At 42.4% G+C, this 17,272-nt stretch overlaps 1 protein-coding gene across 1 annotated transcript; it reads right to left on the bottom strand.

Annotated features, from left to right (window-relative positions):
- Positions 1-12,800: 12,800 nt before the first annotated feature.
- LOC145394687 (uncharacterized) lies at positions 12,801-14,524 on the bottom strand. Its single transcript, XM_080268463.1, has 3 exons — positions 14,440-14,524; positions 13,197-13,426; positions 12,801-13,064 (listed from the first exon to the last, which is right to left on the bottom strand). The coding sequence occupies exons 1-3, from the start codon at positions 14,522-14,524 to the stop codon at positions 12,801-12,803; spliced, it is 579 nt and encodes a 192-aa protein (XP_080124589.1).
- Positions 14,525-17,272: the final 2,748 nt, after the last annotated feature.

Below are 17,272 nucleotides of genomic sequence, written 5' to 3' on the forward strand. Positions count from 1 at the left end.
AGTTTCCTTTGATTTTCCCTTATGAGTTTTTAAAATATCTGTTTTTTAATGTATTCTTGGTTCTAGGTTAACCTACTGATTGCCAGGTTGTTATGAGCAGAATATATTACTGAGGAGTTGTTACAAAATCACTGAAGCCAACTAAAAATAAAGCTCTGTAACTTAGTTGTGCTACCTCCATATGAGCTTGTTCATCTAAGGGAAGATTTCTAAAAGTGACTAATATTGATGGAGGTGTCAAGAGCAGAGGGAAAATTAGACCATGGTGTTGAGGGGGGGTTGAGAGAATGTGTAGATGCTTTTTTTATGTCTTTCCCTAATTTGCTGAACTGGAGATTTTTTACTAATGCTTTTTTTTTCTTTTTTTTCTGAGATGTTTTATTTATGGTAAGACTCCTGTATTTCATTCCTTTATTGAGCTGTTGAGATGGTGAAGAAAAGCTGCTGGTGTTGGGGGTCCCAGGCTTATCTGGTTGTGAACCTGGTGGACTGCAGGCTGAAGTTTCCCTTCTCCAACACTCCACCATCCTCCCCTTGGGGAATAGGAACATAGGGACATTTTTATAAACAGGCAGTGGAGCCACCTGATTCTTTATGTGCTGCTGAAGGAAGGCATCCCTCTCCAGCACCAGGAAATAAGTAATCTGGTTAAATTTTGTTGTTGTTGTATCAGGGCTGTTGTTTTTATGTGTGTTAAGACCCCTTAATATTATCCCTTAGTACAGTATAATATTCAGTTTTAGACGAGGCTTAGATGAAATACTTTGTGGCTGGTAATCCTTTTTTATTTTTCATGATAGTTTTAGCATAACATTGATTACTAGAGGCATATTTGACATTGTCATCTACCCAGTACTGAATGACAAGAACCTAGCCTTGGGCCCCTACACCTAAGAGGGATAATATTGAATTGGCTGTTACTGTTTTTATATTTTAACATTTTTATTGTCATGAGTTGTGTATAATAATTACTGGTAGTCACAAGAATGTTGCAGTTAGTTTACACTTTTATTATCAGTTTTATTTATGGAAGTGAAACCACAACTGATGTGTAAAAATATGTATTTATTGTGTGAGCCACAAAAGTATTACTGATATTTATTTTAGTAATGATTTAGCATGGAAGATAGAACCATAAATACTTTATTACAGTTGTTTTTTTTATATTACCCACAAAAGTTTTTATGACATTTTTCTCTTTAAGTAATGGTTGGTCTAAATCACAAATATCATGATAGTTTTTTTTTTTTTTTAATTGCCATAATGATAATTGTTTATCATTATTGGTGTCGGTATGTTTGCTGCATATATTGTTGGTATTTTTCTATCGGCTCATGGTGATGTGGCCGCATTCTAGTTGTCCTAGGAGGCTCCATACCACTTCTTTTTTACTGATTTGTTGTACAAGTTATGCCTTGGTATTTTGAAAATTTCATCGACACATTATCAGCTGGTTTACCAGTTTCTCTTGTTTATAGTACCAGTTGTGTGGAGGAAGTTAATATTTTGCATCCCACCCCTAGCTTAGCCTGTACTAATATGCCATTTTTAGGGGAAAAAAAAAAAAAAAAAAAAATCTATGGTGATAATATGAAAGAGGAATTAGAGAGCCTCCTAAGGTCAAAGGACATGGCCATAGGTGTCTTAACAGAGCTGTGAGCTTACTAACAGTTTAGGTGGTGGTGTGTGTGCTGGTGCAAGTTAGACTGTACATATTTATGCCTGGTGGTCTAGTGGCTAGAACACCCAGATAGGATGACAGCCTTCCACAGGTTCATTCACCAAGAGTTCATGTACTGTACACTTTATCATGTACTGTAATATGTACTGTAATGCATTGAAGGGAAATAGGCTGGTCATATACCTTTAAAATGGACTATGGTAGCTGAGCCTCAGGTCCCTATACCTCAAAGGAGGTAATAAGGGATTGGCTGTTACCATTTTTATTTTCCTCATTTGTTTACTTGTTTCTTCTCTTTTTTGTACTGTATTTGGCAATGTTTGTATCTACTCCACTGCAGTTTGTCTTTCCACTGCTGCCATATTTCACATAGCCTTCCTGTATTCTTTTTTTTTCTGATGGTTGTTACTAGTACAGTAAATTACTGTAGTTTAGATGTCCTTCATATTACAACACATTTCAGGAAATCTTTTTAATATCTTTTGGTGCTTAATTTTATTATATCAAGGTGCATTTGCTGTTGCAAAGCTTAGTTGGGTATACAGTAGTCTGTCTGTCTCTTTGGTCTCCATTTGTTATATTTTTATTTTTTAAATAACGTCTTTAACCCAAACTTTCACTATAATATATTTTTGCTTAGCTGCCCTTCTTCCACTTACCATTTATCAGGCAGCTTTTATTTATTCGCCTTTCTTTCCTGTTGTTGGTCCTGTCTATTATTTACAGTAGTTGTGGTACAGTAGTGTCCTGATGAAATGTGACAGTAACTGGATAGAGTGTCTTAAACCTGTTGAGCCCAGGGATGTCCTCTTTATTTTATTTTTTCCATCTCCTGACAGTTAGTTTCAGCTTAGCTTAGACTTTCTGAAGTAGGGGTTAGATATTGCTTTAATAAAACAGTAGGATAGATCTTTCCCAGGTTGAATAAAATCACAGTGAGAATGAAAAGGACATCACTTTGACTCGAGAGGTATGCAGTGTAGAAACTTTCATAGATCTTGCTTCTGTACCTGTTATTGTTCTTGAATTATACGTACATATATGTATATATATATATATATATCCCATTCGATCCTAGGGGTGCTGGGCGAGGCACTGCACTGGGAGGTTACTAAGCGTACCGCCCCCTGCCTATCGGCTCATAGTTGCAAAGCTCATAGGTCCCTACACCGGGGTTCCCTACTTTATAAAGACTTGAAAAATCCCAGTTCTGTCCAGTACTCGGGACACTGGGCTCCAATGGGTTAAAGAGACTGATGGGTTTGGCAGTCATTAACCCATTGGATCCCAGGGGTGCTGGGCGAGGCACTGCACTGGGAGAGTACTAAGCGTACTGCCCCCCACCTATCGGCTCATAGTCGCGAAGCTCATAGGTCCCTACCCAGGGGTTCCCTACTGTATAAAGACTTGAAAAATCCCAGTTCTGTCCAGTACTCGGGACACTGGGTTCCAATGGGATATACAGTATATATATATATATATATATATATACAGTATATATATATATATATATATATATATATGTACACACAGTATATACACACACAGATCGTCCCCCACTTACGAATGGGTTATGTTCTGCGACACTGCTCATAAGTCGAAAATGCATTTAATATATCTAACCAGCTGAACATCATAGCGTAGCCAAGCCTACCAAGCCTTTTAAACTTGCTTAGAACACTTGCATTAGCCTTCAGTTGGGCTAAATCACTAACACAAAGCCGATTTTATAATAAAGTGTTGAATATCAGATGTAAATCCATGTAATTTATTGAATATTTTACTGAAAATATAAATTCGTAAGTGCAAAAATTTGTAAGTCAACCATTCGTAAGTGGGGGGGTCCTGTATTTTATATATATATATGTATATATAAATCTTCAGTTTCTCTCAATCCATTTCTCTTAGTTTGTCTTTCTTTCACCTTCCCAGCACTGTTTGAAATTCCTAAATTTGTTGCCTTGTATTCTTCGATGTTCCTTTTTTCTCCTCACCCTTCCCAAACCCATTTCCCTTAAGTTTGTAATTTATTTCACCATTTGTTCCCGTGGGAGTTGTTGTATGCTGATGATTTGGTGTTGATTGCAGAGAATGAAAGGGAGGCGGAGGAAAGGTTTAGGAAGTGGAGAGATGGTATGGGGCAAAAGGGTTTAAGGGTAAATGCAGATAAAACAAAAGTGATGATATCTAGGGTTGGTGGCGGTACTGTCAAAGACGAGGGGGAGTGGCCATGTGCAGTTTGCCACAAGGGCGTGGGAAGTAATTCCATCTTGTGCGGTGTGTGTGATAAATGGGTGCATAAGAGATGTAGTGGTATCAGAGGTAGACTGCGAGATAATGCTGATTTTATGTGTACGGCGTGCCGGGGTGAGCAGGTGGAGATCGTCAGTCGTGAAAGAATTGAACTTGCTGGTGAATCTCTTGAGTGTGTGGAAGAGTTTTGTTATTTAGGAGACATGTTGTGTGCTGGAGGTGGGGCTGGAGCTAGCTCTGTGGCTAGGGTGAGAAGTGGTTGGAAGAAGTTCAGGGAGCTCTTGCCTCTCCTGACATTGAGGGGCTCTCCCTACGTGCTAAGGGGTCTTTGTATGCAGCGTGTGTTAGGAGTGTAATGCTGTATGGCAGTGAGACCTGGGCAGTGAAGGAGGAAGACATTCGCCGGCTCAGACGTACAGAAATGACAATGATTAGGTGGATGTGCAGTGCGTCCCTGCGTCCAAGGCCTGGAGGGGCTGGGTTTACAATGGAAGAGTTGAGAGGTAGGATGGGACTGGAGTGTATTGGTGTTGTGATGAGGAGAGGTAGATTGAGGTGGTTTGGACATGTGGAGAGGATGGGGAATGATAGTTGGGTGAGGAAGGTGAGAAGTGTTAATATTGGGGGTGGGGTTATGAGGGGTAGACCGAGAAAGACATGGGACGAGGTCATTAAGTGTGACCTTAGGGTTAAGGGACTGAACAGGGAGGCTGCAATGGATCGTGCAGCATGGAGAGCCGCCATTAGGTGACCAAGGCCGACACATGCAAGCATGTTGGAGCCTTTAAAAACGAAAACGAAAATGAAAACGATTTGTTCAACTAATCATATTCTTGTAGTGGGACATAGAGTTAAAATGTCAGTCTTCTGTCCTTTCCATTTTGTACTCTCTTTCCCTCCATACTTTATTTTCCTACATTGTCTCTAGCTTGTCTCCATCTTTGCTTCCTGTGCTTCCCCCCTTTCCATCTTTCTCTGCTCTTTCCTCATTTTCCCTCTACCTTCCACCTTTACGTCATTCCCTATTTCTCCTTCCTATTTTCCTCTGCCTTCCACCTTTCTTCCTCCTCTCTTTTTTCTACCTCCCTTTGCGCTTTCTCCCTCATCTCTCCCCCTCCCCTCCTGCTGTCTTCTACCTCCTTCCACCGCCAGTCTACCAGTGTGTGCGTGTGTATGTTTGTGTGTGTGACTAACCTCTTGCCTGCCATGTGTAATAGTGGAGTCAGTGTTCATGTATTTTGTTATGATGTATTGATAAAATAATGAACTTTTGTAGCACTGCGTTTAATTTACCCATAACTTCAGGGTGTGACGGAAAGAGACAGTGGTACATAGGAGACAGAACCAGGGAGTAGTTACAGGGAGTACAGCAGTGGTTGGAGAGGCTTGTAGTATGGTGGTGGTGTTAAGAGTAGTAACAGTGGTGGTGGTAGTGGTGGTGCTGGTGGTAGTAGTAGTAGTAGTAATAGTAGTACTGTAGAAATAGTAGTACTGTAGTAATAGTACTGTAATGTAGTAGTAATACTGTAGTAGTAGTAGTAACCTAGTAGTAGTAATGGTGTAGTAGTAGTAATTCCAGGCTCATTTGGACATGAGCCCAGTGGGCTGCAGTCTGAAGTTGCTGCCCTTCTGCACTCCACCAGCCTCCTTTTGGAGAATAGGGAGGTAGTTGAGGAATATTTGTATAATCAGGTAGCAGAGCTGACCAGTTGCATTATGTCAGTGCCACTGCAAGGTGTCCCTCTACAGCATCATAGACTTGGAGGTGTTCCTGGTGCAGCCGCTGTGGATTAAATGTGAGAAAAAACATTGAATGATACTGGGGGTTAACTCAGTGCACCTGAGGATATATTTTTTTCATTTGTTTTTGCTGCCTTGTAGTGATTTAATTAAGCTAGACTCTCCAAACTGGATGGGTTAGATACTTTATAGCTCTAATAAACCTTTTCAGAAAAAGGAGTCCTGTTCTAAGCTCAGTCCAATTGTCTGGTAGCAGGAAAAAAAAAAAAAAAAAAAAAAATCACGGGTTCAAGAGGTTAATAGATTCAGAGTACAGCATAACGTTACACAGTATTTTGTTCCAGATTAGTCATACCAGTCAAATACATTACATTGGTAAGCAGAGTAGATATATTCATTCACACATTTATGGTATCAAATTTTTCAGTTCCATCCCATAGGCTGTGCTGTGCAATATGGTATTCAAAAGCAAGTTATTTACTAGGTTGTGCAAGAGCAATTTCCAAAATTGAAGATAAGGAATGAAACCGTGCCATGTCCATCTAGTAAAATTTAACTGTCAGTTCATTATATCAACCCCTTCAGGTTTCATAGAACTAATAACAGGTGAAATAGTATTACAGACTGAAATAAATAATGATTGCTCAGTACTGTGATAATAGATTTTTATTTTACATAGCCTAACACATTGTAATATATAACTTCTTAACAGTTACTGCATTATCATCTTTAATCTGTATTAATAGGTGCAGAAGGGGGACACTTTTGGGCTGTGGCTCAAAGTGCTTTGCAAACATCCCTTATCTCCCTCCCTGTTCTCTGAAATGGGGATGGTGGACTGGAGGAGGAGAGCAACTTCAGCCTGCATTCAACTGGGTTCACGTCCAAATGAGTTGGGTGACCTTATCATTGTCATTACCATCATTAATTACATGAAGGTATGTGCACTGCAGTTAACTTGCTATTGTATAAATGGTATGTGTAACAAGGTTAACAGATAATACATGAATGGATATATATATATATATATATATCACAAATTAACAGATGATGGTACAGATAGACGGTCAATCAAGAAAAATACTGTGCAGGAGGCGTGAATGTTGTGCAAGTATATTAATCTATTTCCCATTGTCATGTGTGTTAAGTAACAATACTTCCAATGGATTAATAAGAAAATGCTGCCAGTGCAGTACATACTGGTAATACATGAAGTTAAGATTCAGTATTGTTGTTGGGCAGGACCAGCAGGCATTTTGCAGTATCATCGCTTGTGGTGTCAAATTACAGTATTTCATGTGAACAGTTATAATTTTTTTGATTGCATGAACATTCACACTGCACAGTTTGTGTTTTACCTTCTTTCCGATGCTGAAACCAAATTTATGAGCAAACTTATAATCATGTGGATAACTTAGGTAGAAGGGAGAGAGGATATAGCTTGAATTTCATAATTTGGGCAATCCAGAGCCATCTTCAGAAAGAATTTTCCTAGAATGTTAGAAAAAATAAAGAATTTGTGCTCTTTCCTGTCTCCCTCCCACCCAACTTATTCACTTGTTACAGTGGATCAGCCACATTTTACATCTACCTCTTTTTAACTATAGTATCTTTTACCAGAAGCACCAACAGTTTTGGATTTTGCGATCTCTTTTTTTTTTCTTTTTTTTTTTCAGCAAAACCTAATCTTGCTTATGAAAGGAAATTATCATGAATTTGCTGTTGGCAGGAAGGACGAAGAAAGGAACATGTAGAAGCTTCTCTTATCATTTGTTCTAGTAACAGAAATCTGATGTAGCCTGTGAGATGAATTAATCATAAAAGGTAACATGAAATTAAACAACCTAGGAACACCTATCACTCTGTATTAATGGCTTCACACCAAACCTGTAATAAAATCCTTAAAAGATCCCACCATAACAATGCTGATATATCCTCTAAACACATCACAACCACAACACTAACAAGCAGACAATAACTGGTCACATAAAACTCTTCATGACATCATTAACACATGTTTGTTCTAACCTGAAAAAGATCTCTGCTCCCTTTTTAGAGTAACTAATGACCAGGTGTGGTCAGATTAAAGATTTGATATATTTAGTAATTGAGGAGATTCATTTGTACCTCATAATTGTGGCTTATCAAATTTCTTGCAATCATGCCTTTGTTTTCAACTTAAGGAAGTGGCCCAGCTTCATCAGGTGAAAACAAACTTATTATAACATACAGTACAAGCTGACTAGAACAGATAACATGTAAGCATTTAAACACTTAGGCCTATATTTCCGGCAGCTTTGAAGACTCTGTGGCACCTCTTCCTTACCAGTTTTTTTCTGCATATGGCACATTAATAATCTCAAGTATATTATTAATTGAGTACACCGCTTCCCGTTTGATCAGCGAAGTTAAGCAACGTTGGGTCTGGTTAGTACTTGGATGGGTGACCGCCTGGGAACACCAGATGCTGTTGGCATCCCTACGTCAAGTGGGGTTGGTGGAGGATTAGTGCCCCTCCCTGTAAAACAATTAACTCTAAGCCCTTGGCCACCCTGTCTGGGATACATGGCGTCTGGCAATGAATGAAATGATGAATATTATTAATGAACACCATTGTTATTGTTGTTGTGGACTCAGGCTCATCTTGATGTGAACTGGTGGACTGCGGGCTTTGTCCTTCTGCAGTCCATCATTTTCCTTTCTAAGAATATGGAGAGAGTTGAGGGATATTTGTATAACCATGCAGTGGAGTTACCTGTTATGATGTTGATATAAGAATATTAAGGTGTAATAAATAAAATAAATCTAAAGAAGTGGTGCTAGAAAGCCTCCTAAGCTTGCAGGAATACAGGTCTTAAACTAGATAAGATTCATATCTAATCTCTGTAGTCATGGAAACAGGTTAAACCTTTCCGTGAGATTTTTTGTATTATTCTTGTTCCTAGACTCTAATTCAGTTCAGGAGAGACGTCCCATAGTAAAAGGGTTAAAACCAATTTCCATTAACCCTTTTAAGTACAATGTCTCATATTTCATATATGCTACACTCAGGGCAGACTTTGCAGAGTGGAGGGGTTAACCACACTATACCTATATCAACCCCTCTGCTGCCATGAAATCTACTTAGGATGATTTAAGATAATTTTATAAAGCAGAGAGAAAACATAGGAGCCACAGGGCTGAAAGAACTATCTTGAACAACACTATTTGCTGCTGTGAAAAAAGCTGGATCTAGACATTTTACTCAGGATGATGTACCATGTTGTAAGTAGCATAGGAGGCTTTGTAGCAGCTCATCCTTAACAGTTTATTTTGTACATCAAATGTTTGGTCATGTGGAGAGGATAGACGGTGAGAGACTGACAAGGAGAGAGTATATGAGTGAGGTGGAGGGGGGGGAGAGGAATGGGGAGGCCAAGGATGAGATGGAGGGATGGAGCAGAGAGGTATAGGAGAGATGGGGGGTGTAAGCTGGGAGCAGGGCAGTGAAATGGCGGAGGACAGGGCGACATGGAGGAGATTTGTTTGTGACCACCCCCTGCAGAATTAAGGCATCTGGCAATAGATAGATAGTCATGTTAACATTCTGTTGTATGGGACTATTCAAATCATTTTAATATCAGTATACTGTCCTGTAGTTTGTATTAGTAACATAATGGAATATACTGAGCTGTAATGTAAGGATGCGATACTAAGAAGCCTCCTATGTCACACAGAATAGCACCCCATGAGAGTAAGTTGTTCCAATAAAAAGAGGTTCCAACAGTCACAGGATTATAAACTATACTGATTAAACATTTTGCTACTCCAGTTATAATTAGGTATTATGTTTAAGCTGAAACATTATTATTTATTTTGTGAATGATCGGAAACTCTCCTGAGAAACCTTCTCACTGTGAATGCAATTACTGCAAGTTTTTCCTTTGGGATAGATGGTGGTCTTACTCATCTGAAAAATCTTAGCAGTCAAAGGTTGAAAACTGTTTTGATAAAGCTTTTTGTTCTGTTACTATGAATGCATTTTTTTTTTTTTTTTTTTAACCCAGGATAATATATGATGATTCTGTTTAACTAGAAGCGATCCTCATGGTAAAAATCCCAAGTACAGTATATTCTGACACAAACTCCTCTAGCAAAGCATCTGTAAAAATTTAGTGAGAGTAATGTGTACATCCATCTTTGATTTTCCCTGGAATGATTATTGCTTCCATGGCCGTGAGCCATCTGAGTGTGCCTTGCGCATTACGGAGGTTATTCTCTCGGGCATGGAAGCATACATTCCTTTCTCACATCCTTTGACTGACGCAAGAAAGCCTTGGTTTAATCACGCTTGTTCTAATGCTGTCCGCAATAAAGAGAGGGCCTACAAAAGGTACCGGAGCCAACCCACCCCTGAATCACATCATCTTTACATTTCTGCCCGTAATCGTGCTAAGTCTGTTCTTCGCTCTGCAAAAAATAATTTCATCCATACTAAATGCTCTCAACTCTCCAACTCGAATTCTTTCCGCTCCTTCTGGCACCTTGCCAAAAATCTTTCTAACAACTTTACCTCATCATCCTTCCCTCCTCTTTTCTACTCTGATGGTTCTGTAGCTATTTCTTCTACTGATAAAGCAGATCTCTTCGCACAGACTTTCTCCTCCAATTCCACCTTAGACGATTCCGGTGCTGTTCCTCCATCACTTCCCCCCTCTGACTTCCTCATGGCTGACATGAAAATTTCTTCAGTTAATGTATTTTCTGCCATCACTGGCCTCAGTACTAACAAGGCATATGGGCCTGATGGGGTCCCTCCTGTTGTTCTCAAGAACTTTGCTTCTGTGCTTACACCCTGCCTAGGCAAACTCTTTCGCCTTTGTCTGTCAACTTGTACCTTTCCTTCTTGCTGGAAGTTTGCTCTCATTCAGCCAGTCCCAAAGAAGGGTGACCACTCCCAACCCTCCAACTATCGTCCAATTGCTTTAACGTCCTGTATTTCAAAAGTTTTCGAGTTAATTCTTAATAGAAAAATTTTAAGGCATCTTTCCTATCACAACCTTCTTTCCGATCATCAGTATGGGTTCCGTCAGGGACGCTCCACTGGCGATCTTCTCTCCTACCTTTCAGACTCCTGGTCATCCTCCTTTCGGGACTTTGGCGAAAGCTTTGCCATTGCACTTGACATCTCAAGGCTCTCGATCGAGTCTGGCATAAATCTTTAATTTCCAAACTGCCCTCCTACGGTTTCTATCCTTCTATCTGTGCCTTCATCGCTAGCTTCCTTTCTGGTCGTTCTATAGCTGCTGTTGTAGACGGCCATCGTTCTTCTCCTAGATCTATCAACAGTGGTGTTCCTCAGGGCTCTGTCCTATCACCAACTCTCTTCCTTTTTATTCATCAATGATCTTCTAAGCTGTACATCTAACCCTATCCACTCATACGCTGATGACTCCACCCTTCACCTTTCCATTCGGTTCCTGCAACGCCCATCTCAACAGTTACTTCAACAAACAAGGGATGAGGCTATGGCACACCTAATGTCTGACTTGGCTCGTATCTCTGACTGGGGTAAAAATAATATGGTTGTCTTTAATGCATCTAAGACTCAGTTCTTACACCTATCAACCCGACAAAATCTTCCACAGGTATACTCACTAATGTTTAATAATATTCAGCTTAATCCTGCATCATCCTTGAACATGCTTGGGGTTTCATTTACTTAGGACTTATCTTGGAAAGATCATATTATATCTCATGTAAAATCTTCTTCCAAGAGATTGGGTGTGCTAAGCCGACTCCGCTCTTTCTTTACCCCTGCACAATTGTTGACTCTATACAGGGGTTTTATCCGCCCCTGTGTGGGGTACAACTCTCATGTGTGGGGAGGCTCCCCACATACAGCTCTTCTCAATAGGGTGGAGTCAAAGGCTTTTCGTCTCATTAACTCTCTTCCTCTTACTGACTCCCTTCAACCTCTGTCTCTTCGCCGCACTGTTGCATCTTTATCTCTTTTCTATCGCTACTTTAATGGTCACTGCTCCTCTGAACTGTCTGCTTGCATTCCTCCACCTCTACGACGGGCGCATAGCACCCGTCTGGCAGCAAACTCTCATCCCTTTTCTGTCCAACTTTCTAATGCAAGAGTTAACCGTTACTCCCAGTCTTTCATTTATGCAACAGGTCGGCTCTGGAACTGTCTCCCTCTGTCTGTATTTCCTGCTGCCTATGATCTCCAGACTTTCAAACGCAGTGTGTCCAGGCATCTCAAAATGATCGGATCTTGAATTTGGCTCTATATTGTATTTTGTTTTTCTCTTGGAGGAAACTGTTACTGCGGGCTCATGGCCTTTGGTTCCTTCTTCCTCGCATTAAAAAAAAAAATATATATATATATATCTTGTCCATGCTACACTTCATAATTTTCTGTGATAGTGAAACGAGTACTAAATGAAGGTGCTTGTACACACCATGCTGAGCTGGCAGTATGGGCTGATGGTGAGCATTTGGGGGAGTGAGGGAGGTGATGGTAATGGAAATGGTAACATTCTAAGTGTTTGTGGAGATTTCCTAACACCTTCTTAGTGATTTATACTGCACATTACATCTCCTCCATGTATTTTATGATGCAAACTATGTCAGCATTAAAATGATAAACAGTTAATAACATGCAAAAGCATGTTAAGGTATAATATGCACTATAAATCCCTGAGGAAGAAGTGCTATGAAGTCTACCACCTGTAATATGGCCCACAGTCTCTTGGATTACACCTTGCAAGGTGTAGTGGGCCAAGGTTAGCCTATTATGGTCCAAAATATTTAAGGATATAGTGAGCACCTGGAGTAATGATGGATCCTGAGACTTTCGTTTTCCTTAAATTTGTGTGTCCCAATTAAAATCGGGAGGGGATAGTCAGGGTGTGGCAGGGGTCAAAGTGAGGATGGGATGTGGAACATTGTTCAAGGTGAATATTATTGTCATGGTTGGCAGGGAACAGGGTGTGACAGGGGTGAGAGTATAGCAGGGTAAAGATGGGGGACAACAGACAGGGTAACAATTAGGGCATGGCTAGAAGAGGTCAGGGTGTGGCTGGGTAAGGAAGGGGGACAGTGGGCTGGGTGTTGATTAAGGCATGGCTGGTAGAGGTCAGAGTGTGGCTGGAGTCAGCTCATGGCATGGGTGTGGCCGACGGATGGTGGGCAGTGTGACAACAAGGGCATGTGTGGCAGGGTCCCACGTGGCCACACCCCGCCGCTGGTCAACAGGGCGGGGAAGTGGTAGGGCCAGGTGGTGGGCTGGGGAGGAGAGGGTGAGGGCTGAACGTGTGACCTCCAGAGTGACATCACTTAACAGGTCACCCGGCAGCTCCACTCGCACCACTAGGTCTTCCTCACACCCATCCATACTCATCTAGTGGATAAAAAATTAAATGAAAATGGAGGAGTATGTGTAGGAGGACAGTTTGAGGTAGCAAGATAAGGAGTTTTACTTATTTAATGTACAAATATTTATGTAGAAGTGTTTGTTAAGATGAATACTCACTGGTAGGTAGACATGAGATGCTGTTACTCTTTGCCTGAAAGTGATTTCATAGTGAGGCTGAGGGCGAGGGTCAGGTGGTTCCCCCTCCTGGTCCTCCCATCCCTCCTCTTCCCCTGCTTCCTCCTTGTCCCCCCATCCCATCCTGTTGACGCAATGCGGGGCCGACCCAGTGGTGTCACCTGGGGCTCTTCTAGGAGGGCAACTGTGACCCAGATCTGCAGGGGTTATGCCTAGGGCAAGAGGCAGGGTGATTAGCAGGCTATTTGAGAGTCCAACTTTTGATTGCTAATTGACATCGAAAGTCATATTCTTGTCTGCTGGCAAGGCTTCTAACGCCTACAGTATTACCTATTACACTTTAGTTTTTTCATTTGCTTTTATGTCTTCATTGTTTTTGTTGTTGAGTAACCCCAGTCTGTCTGGCTGATCAGATTCTTCAACCACAGACAGGCCACCACCCCTACTGGGCCATTTCCTACAGTAAACTTATGTTACCTTGTGGCAGACAATGCCTCACCAGAGTGAGATGAGGGGATGACTGTGGAGGTTTGGTTCCTGGATGGACTCCATAGTTACGTTTCTCCACCCAGTTAGCAGGGGGATCATAGTAGGGTCCTTATAACCCAATTACTTGGTTACATGCTTACCACCCGATGTTGTAGATGATTTCATGGGCTACAGAAAACAATTAGGCCTGTCACTCAGTGTTGAGCCACCTGAAGTGAAAAGAAGAGTACAGTAATAAACAATGACAGGAAGAATGGGAGAAATAAGAAGAGATGAGAGTAAGCACAGAGAGGGACTGAGAAAGGTGAAGGAAGAGAGAATTTTGACATCCAATATGCACAAGCAATCTGGTAATGAAGGTTGGGTGCTACCTGTGTTAATTACCTGTTGTGGTAATTACTTTTAATTGTTAATTATTTGTTAATTATCTGAGTTTTGTGTTGATTACTTGTTTTATGTTAGTTATATATTAATTACTTGTCCAATGTGTTAATTTTTATGTCATCTTAATTACTGGTCTTGTGTTAATTATTAGTTAAGTACTTGTGTTGTTAATTACCTATTTACCTGTGTTGTATTAACTTTTGTGTTAACTGCCAGAGTTGTTGGTAATTGCCTCCTTTTTTGTTAATTACCAGTTGTGTTAATTATCTATGTTGTGTTAATTACCAGTTCTGTGGTAATTATCTATGTTGTGTTAGTTACCTGTGTTATTAATTACTCATGTTTTACTTACCACCTCTGTGTTGCGTCTCGTCATCGCTGTCGTCCGAGGGAGGATAAAGTAGAGTTGCCAATGCCCTCACATCCACCCTCTTCATCACCACACCCACTGTTGGCAAAGCTGTGTCTTGATGCTGCTGCTGCTGGTGCTGATATTGATGATGATGATGATGATTTTTGCCCGCATCACAAGGTACCAAGTATGAGAGATTGCATGCTCAGTTAGGTAGGTTGACGTAGAAAATCTTGAAATATAGTCTACTTTCACTACACAGCCTATCCAAACTATCAATCCTATAACACAGTCACCATCACATCCATTCCTTTCTCCCTCACACCCATTTCTTTACACCCATTGAGACTTATATAACACTCATTTTCACACAGTATACTTTCCTGCCTCAGCCCCTCTGCCCACCAACATTCCACACCCAATACGTTACCCCTCTGTTGTGGTTTTATGGTAAGAGGCCACGTGGGCTTGTTATTACCACCTTTTTCCCCCACATGTGATAATTTAGATGTCAGTCTCTGCCAGACTCGTGGTGGTTGTCACTCTCAAAACAGTTATACAGATTGTACTCTGTATACCTTTACAATAGTATTTCAATCAATAAATCAAACTAAAACATAAAGCTGACAAACAATCAGTTTATGCACTACTGCCTATTTAATTCCATTTTTTCTTGTATCTTTGTAATGAAACTGAAATCTACCCCCCCCGAGACACCAAGGGAGGGGTGTCACAACACCCACCCCAGGAAGGACCCACAGCCCCACACCTACCCCAGGAAGAGACCATGGGGACACATGTAGAGAGCACCGGGCCCAAGCAAGAGGGGCCTAGGTGTCCCACAGCCCTGCACCCCTCTTCCCCTCAACACATCCACCAGCAGAACAGTCCCGGCCAACGACATCTCAGCCGGGCCAGCCCTTGCCAGGATCGGAGTGGGACTTGTCTCCAGACAGTCCCAAGCAGCACCGCGATGATGGCCACTGTATGCACCGGGGAAGGGACGGCCACTGTATGCCCTTCAGATGTTGTCCCCTGCAGCCTCGCGGTGATGGCCACTGTGTGCATTGGGCAGGACGTGATGGCCACTGCACGCATGTCGGCTGCAGCCACCCCTGGAACCAGCCCCTTGGTGACAGCCACTGTCCACTTCGGGCAGGACATGACTGCCACTGTATGCACGTCGGCTGGTAAGCCAGGCAGAGATAGAACCACGGTGATGGCCACTGTATGCACTGGGGAAGGGATGGCCACTGTACACACTTTGTCTGCCTCCTCCTTAGGGAACAGCACCGCGGTGATGGCCACTGTATGTACAAGGGAAGGGACGGCCACTGTACGCTCTTCAGCTCTTGTCTCTAGGGCTTGTGGAACCACAGTGATGGCCACTGTACGCATTGGGGAAGGGATGGCCACTGTACGCCATTTAGTAGTTGTCTCTAGGGTTTGTGGAACCACGGTGATGGCCACTGTATGCACTGGGGAAGGGATGGCCACTGTACGCCCTTCATCCACAGCCCTTGAGACTATCCCTTCGGAGGAAGTCTGTGGCTCGGCCCACCACCCATCCGGAGGCTGAGTGGGATGTCTCTCTCTCTCTCTCTCTCCTCACAGGTGCAGCCCCCCCAGGGGAGTTGCAGTTCAAGGAGTGGTGGCGAGGACCTCTCCTGGACCTGGGGATCCACGTCCTACATGCTGCCCCTGGACGACGCCCGCCGCTGACAGACGCCACTAAGAAGGGACGCCGCAGGCAGCTCCTGACGGCTGCCTGACCCAGCGGTGACCACAGACCTCAGTCACCCAGGGATGCCCCCAGGACCCCAGGGCAGGACCTCCCGAGTCCCAACTGCAGACAGCCCTCCGCCAGGAGCAGGTGAAGGCAGGCACGCCTGTTGGCCCTGTTTGGCCTCAGTCCAGAGGGCCACACCACAGGTCGAGGCCCCCTCAGGAAACGGCCTCCCTGTATGCCAACAAGCAGCCCCACCTGGACGACTTCACCCCTGGCAGTAGTTCCATGTTCCCTTTGGAAGGGCACACATGACGACCTGCCTCCCATGCCCGGGCGCCACCTGTGATCAGCCAAGGCCCCAGCAGCCCAAGAAGGAACCTGACAGTGTCTATATTTCCCTGTATTGTGTGTTATTGTTGTATGATGAAGCCTGACAGTGACTATACTTATCTGCACCATATATGATTGTGTATATTGATGCCTGACAGTGACCATACTTGCCCGTACTGTATATTATTGTTGTATATTGGGAGGATTACAATTAAGGCAATATATGTGTAAGGTTGGCCTGCCATGTTATGCCCTGTTCCTCTTGGAGTGTATTCTAGTTCTGATCTCGAAAGAGGACCCCTCTCAATAGATATAATCACGGCACACGACTGAGGTTGTTATTATCGTACCCTAGCAACCTACCCTCGACAGTGCGTCCAATTTCGTTTATAAGACGCATGTGATTCATGTATAATATGTTCGTGTATAATTGTAATGCTAGGTGTTTTAGGGTCGGCTTCCCGTCCCTCTAACGCCTAGTGTGTAGCTGGGTTCTCTTTCTAGACCGGAACTCAGACAAATAAAAGAGAGGCAGGACACAAAAACTCAAGGCACCTTACATGTTTATTGCTAAATTCTATAGTGGAACGGGCAGATGTCAGAAGAGTAATTATGCTGAACAATTATAATCCTAAGGCCTAGATTATGGGTGTTAGTATGGGTATCGCACAGGATACTACTTGGGACAAGATCTCCTAAGGTGAATAGCACTACGATCAGGAGTCTTAGGGCAGTGAAACTAAACACTATTACTTGGGGAAGTCTAGGTTTTGT

This window comes from Coenobita brevimanus, chromosome 28 (genome assembly GCF_032717465.1).
Source record: "Coenobita brevimanus isolate Jiangsu-jjx chromosome 28, ASM3271746v2, whole genome shotgun sequence".
Lineage (NCBI taxonomy): Eukaryota > Metazoa > Arthropoda > Malacostraca > Decapoda > Coenobitidae > Coenobita > Coenobita brevimanus.